This window comes from Hibiscus syriacus, unplaced genomic scaffold (genome assembly GCF_006381635.1).
Source record: "Hibiscus syriacus cultivar Baekdansim isolate YM2019G1 unplaced genomic scaffold, ASM638163v2 tig00014445_pilon, whole genome shotgun sequence".
Lineage (NCBI taxonomy): Eukaryota > Viridiplantae > Streptophyta > Magnoliopsida > Malvales > Malvaceae > Hibiscus > Hibiscus syriacus.
Window position 1 is genome coordinate 469,157 of NW_024062327.1, and position 12,216 is coordinate 481,372.

A 12,216-nucleotide genomic window follows, 5' to 3' on the forward strand; every position below is an offset into this window, starting at 1 on the left:
AAATGAAAGGATATTACCCTTAGTCCAATTATTTGAACGAATCGAATGATGCTATGGGGTATCATGCATGTTAATTTTGAAAAGATAAGTAATACCTAAATCTATATGTACGAGCAAATGTACTTAAATAAACACATAAAAAAAGAGAATTAAATAACATGTTACTTTCATTTAAAGGCATGCATAACATAACTTAACAATATTCAAGACCATATAAATTTTACAACATGCCACATCGTACTCAACACATAAAAGTATAACCAAGATATACATATGTCAGGGCACACGTGAAACCTACTAAATAAAACATAAAATACATTTACCCTAGAATATATGTGTTTACATGTATGTCACCATAAAAAAAGGAAAGAAAATATGACATATGGCATAATAAAGACCAATACAAATATATATATATACACACATTAGGCTTAAACAATCGAATAAATAACACACACAACAGGCCTCATCAATAACTTAGGAAAAATAAATATGATAAATGGACATTTGTACATACATGAGGAAAACGTAAATGGCATAGTGATCAAGATGAAAGGACAAACAAATCCAAGGTTAAAATAGAAAATATAGGGACCTAATTAGCTGGTTAAACAAATATAAGTCATAGAGCACAAAAATTATATATTCCATGCATCAAAAACAAAATAAACCCATAAGTAGACGGGGAATAAAATGAAAGTTCTAGAAAGGACATGCCAGAAACACAAACAAAGCGAAATATAAGCAAACATATAATATGGACTAAAATGGAAATCAAAGAAATTACATGACAAATAAGGAAAGCATCAAAGATTTAAAAATTACTTAGCACATGACTAAAATGCAACACGAGTAAATCTTAAAAACAATGTCAAAAATATAAAGAAACTCGATTTGAGGACTGAAATAAATTAAAATGAAAATTGGGTGGGGCCCTTTACACAATAATCTCATCCCCAAGCTAAAAAACGGGTGAGCCTAGCCTAGATGGAACGACGTTGTTTCACATTCCACTTAAAGCCTCAGTTAGGCTTGTGTTTAATCTAATATCCACTTTATCACCACTACAACAAAACAGATTTGTAGCGGTGTTTTTAGAGAAAACTTCGTTATTTTTTTTACATATAGCGGTGTTTATAGATAAACGTCGCGATATCCTAATATATAGTGGCGTTTTTGTGAAAATGCCACTAAAAATTCGCACTTTAGTGAATTTATGTAAAAAAAACACCGCTATAGCCAGATATATAGTGGCTTTTTGTGAAAACGACGCTAAAAACCATATTTTAGTCGCGTTTATGTAAACAACGCCGCTATTGCCAGATATATAGTGGCATTTTTGTGTAAAAGCCGCTAAAAACATGCACTTTAGTGGTGTTTATGTAAAAACACTGCTATAGTCATATATATAGTGGCTTTTTTTGAAAACACTACTAAAAATGCGTACTTTAGTGGCATTTATGTAAACACGCCGCTATAGCCAGATACATAGTGGCCTTTTTGTGTAAATGTCCATTTTGCCATTAATGAAACTTGATAATTACCATCCAACCAAGCCATCAACCTTATCATATTTCAAAAGTCAAAGATGAACAAATGATTTTACCCTTTTCCAATTTTACCAAGCAAGTTTTCAAAAATTGCAATTTTATCACTTTGATCCAACGGTCTAAATTAAACATAGAAATAAATCTTCAAATCCAATGATTCATATTATTTTTCATCATTTTAACATGTGGAAATAAATCTTCAAATTATAGTTTGCATGATCTAGGATACATAGGCGTCTGCTATACTTGGGAGCGAGGGCGAAGGAGCAATAACAACATTCAAGAAAGATTAGACGGGGGTCTTGCTAACGATTTATGGTTGGGTCGGTTTCCTCAGTATTTTCTAAAACATCTCGCACATGGTTTCTCATACATTTCCCAATATTGTTAAACACTAACACAATGACATCTCCAAGACACTGAAATTTTTTCTTTGAAGCGTCCTGGTTGTTTGAGGATTCGTGTGGCACCGAAGTTGATAATCTTTGGAATGAAGCTTCAGGTACCGTCCTAGAGAAATTAGACTTTGTCAGCCATAACTTAGACATGTGGTTTAAAAATATTTGTCAAAAAAAGCGGCTGACCGTAGCTGATCTGAAGCATAAATTGGCCAATCTAGTTTAGCTTACTCCTTTCGATGAGGTATTGAGAGACATTATTGATACAAAGTTGCAACTTAATCTTGGATCAGATAAGGAGGAACTTCACTGGGAACAATGGGCAAGGGCTAACTGGATAAAGAATGAAGATAATAATACGACATTTTTGTATAGATTTACATATAGCAGGAAACGACAGAATAAAATCAGAAGTTTAAATTCTAATATAGGTCAAGTCCTTGATGATGTTGAGGGTATGGTGAATGTAGCTCGGAAGTATTTTCAAAAACAATTATTTCAAATTTTTCTCTAGTAGATATGAGTATTCTAGAGGGGATCTCCGCTTGCATTACGGAAGATATGAATCGGTCTCTCATCTGACCTTTTACGAAAGAAGAGGTTCTCAGGGCAGTTAAGTCTTTATGTCCGTTAAAAACTTCGGGAGAGGATGGCTTAGGGGCTTTGTTTTACCAGCGATTTTGGCATGTGATAGGTGAAGAGGTAGCAGATGTATTGCGCTTATAGAAGAGCCAACTGAGATGAAGGTTATAAATCATACCCACATGGTGTTAATCTCAAATGTCGCAAGCCCTAGTGTTTTGAGCTAATTCCGACCAATTAGTCTCTGCAATGTATTATATAAAATCATTTCGAAGATGATGGTGGCGCGAATGCATGATTTTCTTGAGGTGTGCATTGATGAGGCGTAGAGTACTTTTGTCCCCGACCGATTAATTATAGATAATATTATCACTGCCTATGAGTTATTACATTCGTCCATGCAAAGGACAGTTGGGAGAAAAGGGTATTTTGCATTAAAACTCGATATGAGTAAAGTGTAAGATCGGTCGAATAGAATTTTCTATGGGAAATTATGCCAAAAATGGGATTTTGTTCAAATTGGGTTGAAAAGAGTAAAGCTTTGTGTTTGTTCAGTGTCTTATTCAGTCATTTTGAATGGAGTGGCGAGGAGAAATTTATACCCCAGTGGGGACTTCGACAAGGGGATCCGTTGAGCCTTATTTGTTTCTAATTTGCAATGAGGGGTTGTCTGCATTAATTCATCAGGCCATAGCGAGGGAGGAGTTTAAAGGGGTGAAAATTAATCGGTATGCTCAAGTTATTTCTCATCTACTGTTTGCAGACAATAGCCTTGTTTTTGGTGAAGCTACCGCTCAAATGGCGTCACAAATCAAACGAATTTTGTTGATACACGGAATGAGTTTGGGACAACAAATTAATTTGGACAAATCATGTATTTTCTTCAGCTCAAATGTCATTGACGATAATCGCAATGATGTTCGCAAGATTTTGGAGGCGTCAAATACTACAAACCCATAGTGTTATTGATGGGGAGAAATAAGAAGGGAGCGTTCGTAGGCCTTAAAGATAAATTTCGTAGTCGAATCCATAACTGGTGCATTAGAGTTCTAGCGTAAGGTGGAAAAGATGTATTTATTAAATATGTACTCCAAGCGATCCCTATGTTTGCCATGATTTGGACAAATCATGAATTTTCTTAGTTCGAGATCACCATCTTATATTTGGAGGAGTGTTTGGAGCGCAAGGGTCTATTGAAATTGGATCTAAGAGGGAAGGTGGGCAACGACCAATCGATTTCAATATGAAATGGTTTCTGGCTTCCATATGATTGGCCTCGAAGGGTTGAGTTTACTCACAAGGATTCAGTTGAGTGGAACACAAATTTAATCTATGCAGATTTGAAAACTTGGAAGGAGGATCTCGTTAGACAAGTCTTTATAGAGAAGGAAGCGGACTTGATCTGTGGAATACCTTTGTTGAGGTTTAATCAAGAAGACTGTTTCGTTTGGATGGGAAAAGTCATGGTTGTTTAGTGTAAGAAGTGCTTACAAACTGTTGTTGGAGGGAAGTATATCTCTTGAGTGGCGAAAGTGCGTGTCAAAGAAAAATAAAACTTCAGTTACGGAAATTTTTGTATAACTACATTCCAATAAAATATAATTTGTACCCAAAACTTCTTATAAATAGTTCATTTTGTTCGAGTTGTCCCAGTGAGATAGAGAGCAATATTATCTTATAACTAATTGGGTTTGACAAGAGATGGGTTTTAGTTGGCCTCCTCATGTGGGAGCGTTAGATTTTATAGAATGATTTTCATATATTTTTAAGCACAATCAGAAAACCGAACATCCAGAAATCTCAGTGACAATTTGGGCCCTTTGGTTTACAATGAATAAACTGTTACATCAAGGGCAGATTAATAGAAATGAGGAGGTACTCACCTTGATTCGCACTCAATGCTCAGATTTTTCTAAGGTAAATCTCCAGTTTCATGGTCAGCAAACGGCTTCAACAGTCTGATGGAATCCACTGCCCCCTTCTTTTATAAAAATAAATTTCGATGCACGTTTTGTTCAAAACAAGTGAGAATCTTGGTCAGGGATTACTACTATAGATAGTGAGGGAAAATTACTAGGAACATGCCGTCGGGGTTGTAAAATATTACCTCGGCATTTGTGGCGGACAGTGTTTTGAAAATCGGACCGGACCGGCAGGTTCAACCGGGAACCGTTGTCTAGTCCGGTTCAATCTACACCGGTTGAACCGTTACTAGTGAATCGGTCGGAACCGTTGAATCGTTCAAACCGGACCGACTGAAAACCGAAAAAAACCGCCAATTTTGTTTTTTTTTTAAAAAAAAATTAAACCAAATAACATCGTTTGTTAAACGAGCCAAGTCGAACTCAAGTATTGCTGAGCTCGACTCGAACTTGAAAATTTTAAAAGTAAGCTCAACTCGACTCAAACTCACGAGCTAAAAATTATCAAGTTCAACTTGAACTCGAAATATAATACTAAAACTTGAACTCAAAAAGGCTTGAACTCAAAAAAAATTTAGAAGCTCGATTGAAGCCAAAAATTTGAGCTTGATTGAAGTGAAAGAATAGTTCACTCAATGCTCACCAAAAGGATCCATGATTTTGAATGTCAAATTACCTCTATTATTTATAGAAGTTAGTTGGGATGCTATTCTATATTTCTTAGCCATGTGAGATTGTTTTGTTCTCATATTTTTACTCTTTAGACTTTTGGAATGTTCTTCTATGTTTCTAGCTATGTGAGATTGTTTTTTTTAAATTAAACCAAACAATATCATTTTGTTATGATTTTTTAGTCCCAAATTTATATAATTATATTTATTATTTAATATGTTTTACCTTAAATATTATGTTATAGTTAATTTGAATTATTTTATTTTACTTGATTTTATGGTTTTTAACTTATATATGTTATGAATTGCTTTGAATATAACTTGTAATATAAAAAATTATTTTTTATTAAATATTTTTATTTATTTTTTATTTTTTAAATAATTATGACGTCTTCCGGTTCTTCTGACCGATCAGACCAGTTCAATCGGTTAAACTAATGAATCGGTAGCATGATCAGTTTGTTAACCGGTTCGGTTCTGAAAACGCTGAAGCGTCAGTGACAAATCACGTGATCTAATTTGCTTCTAAGATGGGTTTCCAAGAGATAGTTCAGGAAGGCGATTTATACGCGGTAATTGGAAAGTTAGCTTCCACAGCCGATGATCTTTCTGAAATAGGTGCATAAGTTTAGGAAATTCGAAGGAGGAGTGAATCTCTCCGTGCATGCAAGTTCCAGAATATTCCTAGATCGAGTAACAAGGCAGCCCATTTACTGGCTGCTGAGACCAGAGTCGGATCGAAAGACTGATACTGGGTTGAGGAAGGACATAGCTGCGTCGAGATCCAGGTGGAAGAGGATAGAAGGGCGCTTGATCCTTCATAGATAAAGAGGTGTTGTGCTTTGTTCCCATGTTTAATATCGGGAGATATTTGTCTCTTGCTTGTTCGTTTCATAGCTCATTTTGTCAAGCAAGAGATGAAAGGCTAGCCTCATTTTGGAATGTGTTTAATTCAGTTTTAGGGACATGTTTTGTTTTTGCTTTGCTGTTTTTCACTTGCTCCTGAAAACGGTTCTTATTTTCTTTCAATAAAGTTGGTAATTCACTTTAAAAAAAATAATAATAACTTTTTTATGGTCAATATTGTTTAACTAATGGTTTAAAATCAAAATCTAAATATACATACGAAGTTTTTCTTTTCAACCTTAGTTTTATTTCCTTTTTTCTTCTTTATTTTTGTGAATAATGACGATATTAATTTTAATGTTAGTCAACGACTGTCGGTATTTATTATTATATTATTTTTTCTTGTGTTTTAATTTTTAATCATTATGTCTTTATGATATGTTTTTTTATGTCTTTTAACATGTTTATGATCGTTTGGTTGTTATTTTTTTTTTCTCATGGTTAGATTTGACATCGTCACGACTGATCAAGATGACACTTATTTGTTATCATGTTGATCTTCCATGCTTTGTACCCTTGGATTAGATTTGGATATGCGATTTACGTTCATAGATAGTTTTCCCACGTCGTTTGATTCTAATTTAAGATTCGTCGAGATCTTTTAATAATATATCCCCTTTGTGGTTTGTTTACATATGCAGTCATATATGTTAATATCTATATTTTATTCGAGATTATTTTGTTAGGTTTTTAATATTTTCCTTGTATGATCATTGTGTCATCTTAAGTTGTTAGTTTTTTAATGATTATAATAAAATGTCTTTAGTTTACAGTTATGGTTGTGAACTTTTAATATAATTTAAATATTTTTATTTTAATAAAATGAGAAGCTTTTATTTAAAAAAAATCTAAATGTACCGAATGTTATTTTCCTTTAGAAGCCTTTTGGGAATATCTAAGATCCATGGAAGATTTTATTTGGGTAGATTAAATAATAGCATAATAATGGCATTTTTATGATAAGTAAGAAGGCTACGTAGGCAGGTTGATAATAGATCCTATAAGATTTGGTTTGAGGTGGAGACATAGATGGACAGGGACTATATGAGATTAAAATGGTCAATTTGGGTGAGTAAGGTATATATGTCCAACCCTGTTGCTTTCAAAGATCGGGGCCATTGCCCCTTAACCCCTTCCTCGCACTGTTCCCTAATGCCAAATTTAGGTCCTCCAACATCCCATCCCTCTCCTTTCTCTGCACAAGTTATGGTGCCGCTGCCTCCAATTCTTTTCACGGGCAAAATAACCCCCCCCCCTTTGTTTTTTTTTATTTGCGGCCCATATTATTTTTAAAATCCCATATTTATTTACTAAAAAATTTAAATATTGATGATTTGTAAACGATACAGTCGATGTCTCGATGAAAGTATCACCTAGTAAGCATTCGACCAATGACCTCAATGGGCTATGGATTTTTTAGGGTTTAGGTCATTGGGTTACCTGATAATTGGCCCATTAGATGCGTGATGGGTCACATTGAATAAGGAAAGAAAATCTTGTGGCTAGCTATGGAAAAGTTAGCCTATGGTATATGACATTACTATTACCTGGATTTCAAGTCTATTGAAATCATAATCAAGATTCGAATCCCATGTACGGAAATTCTTCTATTTTCTCTTGAAAACTATTGAGCAATAGAGTAAAAATATGATGATTACACCAATCAAACCATTAATTCTTGTTTTAATCACTCCGACTGATTCAATTTTACTTGTTCGTTTGGGGCATGGCAATGAAGGAAAGTCGTGGAAAGAACCTTATAAACCCTATAAGTAGGCCTCAAGATTCCTTCCCATAAATTTATTAACATACAAATTGCTGTTTTTAAAGTTAAAAGCTTGATGCTATGTTATCACCACAAGGGGAACTTTATAAAGCGAAAAAAGTTTTGAGATGCCAACATGATAACTTTCTTAAATCAGAGGGTCTCTCAAGGATAGAAAAAGAAGGAATAAAGTACACGGCTCTCTCCTTTTATTTTAAAGCTATAAAATTAATTAAAAATCTGGGATTCTTAATCCCCAAGGAAAAAGTTAATATTGTGTGGCAGTGGTTCCCAAATCCCAAGTTTCTTCTTACTTGAAAAGTAATGGAAAAAATTTATCAGTCTGGTATTTTAAAACTGAAGAAAATTTTTTGCCCTTTAGACAGCTTTGTTGAATCAGAGTATGTTTGAAGATTTTATGGTCTATTACGTCTGAAGATTGCTTTTTCCGGACAAAATAGTTCAATCTTTATGCTACACGTTGCAGTTTGATATAGTTCTCATCGAAATGATGGCCATGATCAATTTAACTTTAGTAGCTTTTGCAAATGGAAAAAAAAAATTATACGTGCAAAATCTTTAGTACAAAACATGAAAGGGCAGCAATCTAACAGTAAAATAAAGCTGAAAACCAAATGAAAGCATTCGATTTAAAGACACAAATACGCAACTTGAGTTGGCCTGCATTGTACTGCTGCACGAGTTTTGTCTCACTTTTAAGGATTAGATTCGATTTAATTTCAAATATAATCAAAATTCATGTGATTATCGGATATGGGAGGATTTAAAAGAAAGAAAGAAGGGATGATAACTGATAATGATGAACAGGAGGCAAAAAAGAGAGTGTTATTGAAGAAAGAAAATAATATACTTATTTAGTAGTGAGATGTTTGAAATGGAGATTCTTCTTTGTTTGTCTGTGAAGCAGACAAGGACTCGGTGACAGAGGAGGGGTCTGCGATATACACAATGATCAAAGGGTGATTCAAGCCCACAAGAGGCAAAAAGAGACAGCAAGTGGGGCATTCCCGGTTTATTTTTCGGCGAGAGAGCCTGCCAAAATCTCTCATAACCCACAATAATGGAGTCTCTGTGAATAGCTTTACTGATTTGACTATACAATGCTTTGCTGTTTGTTGGATGCTCTCGCTCGCCCTAATCCTAACAAGATTAAAAGAAAAAACCTTAGTAGATTTGCTTTTGTTGTTGTTATTGTAAGACGAGGGTCAAATAATTTGGGAGTGGTGGACCTAAGCGGTACGTGAAGAAAATGGAATGGTGATAATAAGAGAAAAAAATAACCCTGGACAGAAGAAATCTGTGGTGTTTTTCAAGCTGATATTGTATGGCTTATGGACTGTCATTTTCCATGTCTATCATACCAAGCGTAGGCCACTGGTGTTCTCTAGTAAGAGTCTGAGTTAACTGTCTCTATGTATGTCTGAACTGTCACGTGTGCATGGGGTTGGACCCATGATAGCCAATAACCCCAATGATCAAAGCAATCAGATGGCAATAGGCATCTCTGATTCTCTCTGCTCATGGACTTCAACTCACACTCAGGGATGCACTGTTTTAATACATGAAGCTGGAGACTACTACAATCACAGCCAGAACTAAAACCGTAAACACGTTTGTGATCGTAATTCAAATCCTGAATTCTGAGTTTATTTTTGGTTGGCAATGTTGTTTGAAAGCCAGAAAAGGAGGCTCATTTAAGAGCTTCCTAGCTGGAAAGAGCCAGGTTTGGCGGATGCTGTCCAGTGGCCAAAAGCCAAAGCAATGAGCAGTGGGATCCAAGGCTTCTCCCTTTGTTCTTTATACTCCCCAACTATCACACAACAACAGCTCATTCAATGCCAAACACCACCTTAAAATGGTTTTGCTTTGAATATCAAAGCAAGATTATATATATATATTAGATATATATAAAGGAAATCCATGGGTACTCACACAAAAGCAAAGCGAATACCTATAGAAAATTGAAAAGAAGCTTCTTTTAATTCATACCAATACATTTTAAAATGTCTCCATCTATCTCTTCCATAATTTCATTAAACCCCCTCATTCTTTCTTTTTCGTTTTTGCTCTCTTTCACCCCCTTTGCTTTACGTTAAAGAAAGAGAGATGGTTTAGGGTATTTAAAAATAAATCAAATTGAAATTGCTAAGTCTAAACCCCATGGCAATGATAGTGTTGCAGAAGCCTATTGGCTTCCCTAAGACCACTAAAGTAAGCTCCATGAGTTGTAGAATAGTGGGTTCTGTGTGTAGCTTCCCCAGCAAACAAAATTTGAAGTGGATGATCCACAGCACGGTCTAACTCGGAGCTCCCAGTCTTTGGTAATGGCTCAGCCATTGTGTCTAAATCAGCACCACTTGATCCAACAGCAACGTAGCTGTAAGATCCCAAGAATAATGGATCACTGCCCCATTTGCTCTTCAAAACCTTGACAAATCTTACTTTACCACCTTCTCTGGCGCTCCCATTGCAGAATTCAGGGGAATTATGCTTCACTTCCTTGTGGGCTTTTAATGCTGATGATAAACCAGAAACTGTTGATGAAACTCCGTCTATAATCTCTTCATCGCTAAGGGTTTCGAGCTCGAGAGCTTCTTTCCCGGCAAACCATGATAGGAGGACGCTTGAATTCTTGTAAATAGGAGACAGAGAAGCTGTTCTCCTCATCCACCATGGGATCTTTTCATGCCTTAACTCGGATTCTGGGGGATGGAAAACAATTTGCAGGGAAGGGAACTTGTCTTTGTCATTGGCGTTTCGATTATTACCATTTGGACTCCATTGAAGAAACAGCTTGTTAACAACACCATACCCTAGACTTGATATAGCCTCTGTCTTGAAAGAAGGAAGTGGAGGGTTGAACATACCTGAATCTTGACCAGTTCCAGCTTTTAAGACACCTAATGAAACTGTGACTATCACATGATCTGCTAACATGACAGATCCATCGCAAAAGTGAAGCTTCACTGGTCTGCAACTGGAATCATATCCATTTGGAATTTCTTTTGATTTATGACTCTCAGGCTGCCATTCAATTGTTGCGACTTTGCGGCCTAATTGGATTGCACCAGGAGGAAGAACAGATGCAAGGTGTTCGATTACGCTCAAGTAACCTTTAGAAATGGTGATTTCTTCACCAGGGAACATGCGGTACTCCCTTTCTGCTTCGAAATCTAGATTGAACAGATCACCGGCTGAAGTATAAGTCCTCTGGGTGTTTTCATGCATGGCGAAAATGGCTTCTTCCAGCAACTTCCTGCTCCATTTACCATACCCACTGAGCTCCGCACGGTCCTTGCAAGAATCCCAAAAAGCATCGAAGCCTTGTCTAAGAAACGCACCGACACTTTGGTTACCAAACCGACCGTTGATCGTACAACCTTTCGAGGCCGCTTTAGCAGCAAAATTAGAGAAACAAGCGTCCCCTCCGCCTGCACCGTCTTGAGCCAGCTTTCCTTGAGCGAAGTCCATCAGGTTATTGAAAAGGGTGGATATGGGGTCAACGATAGAGGCATTCAGCTCGAACCCTCCTTCAGCAATGGTCTTCGGCTCGTCCGAGAACCCATCCATGCACTCCCATGGCTGGTCAGACTCAAGAGCGTGAATTTCCCGAGCAATTTGATGAACCGGGCTACCTCCTATTCCATGGATCCAAGTAGCACCCATCTCAATTCTGTCACCACAAAACTCAGAACTGTTGATTCTGCCACCAATTCTATCGCCGCCTTCGACAACAACCAAGTCGAACAAATCGTTAGAGCTAGTGGAAGTATAGAGCTTGTTAGCTGCAGTAAGACCAGCCATCCCAGCTCCAATTATCACAATTCTCGGCTTCTTTGCCATTATAGTTTCCTACCTTAGCTTCACAAGCAGCAAAACAAAATATTCAGCAAGGAGACAACAATTGAACAAAAATGGCTTTTTTTTTCAAAAGGAAAGAACAGAGTGAGGAGTGTGAAGGAGAACTGTGAGGCTATATTAAGTTAATGATAAGGTATTTATAAGGGAGAGCGTACTGTATATGCTGTATATTGTATAGTGAGAAACTTTAAAAATTTTCCCCACATTATTTAATTTGTCTAATAGAGACAGGGCTCTACTTTTCTTGAAACTCTATTACTACCTACAAATATAGATTATACCCTAGAATGGTCAAAGAGTCGAGTTGCTTTTAATTTGCAGACGTTCTAATTTGAAAATTGAAATTTTTTATTTAATTTTATCTCAATTTAAAATTTAATTATATTTATTTAATTTGAATTTTAAGATTAAAATCACATTTTGATATATTGTTCATAGTTTTACTCATTAAATTAATAAAGATAATAAAAATGTATAAATATTTTATAATATTATTTCAGATTAAATTTTTTTTATTTTAAACATAAATTCAATTCCATT

At 35.8% G+C, this 12,216-nt stretch overlaps 1 protein-coding gene across 2 annotated transcripts; it reads right to left on the reverse strand.

The window, feature by feature from the left end:
- Positions 1-9,771: 9,771 nt before the first annotated feature.
- On the reverse strand, positions 9,772-11,760 carry LOC120207348 (probable polyamine oxidase 5). Of its 2 annotated transcripts, XM_039206827.1 has the most exons (2): positions 11,247-11,757; positions 9,772-11,207 (listed from the first exon to the last, which is right to left on the reverse strand). In XM_039206827.1, exons 1-2 carry the CDS (start codon positions 11,656-11,658, stop codon positions 9,967-9,969), a joined length of 1,653 nt encoding a protein of 550 aa, XP_039062758.1. In that variant the 5' UTR covers positions 11,659-11,757; the 3' UTR covers positions 9,772-9,966. The 2 variants fall into 2 exon arrangements, with proteins under 2 accessions (XP_039062758.1, XP_039062756.1); XM_039206825.1 differs by having other exon boundaries at positions 9,772-11,760.
- Positions 11,761-12,216: the final 456 nt, after the last annotated feature.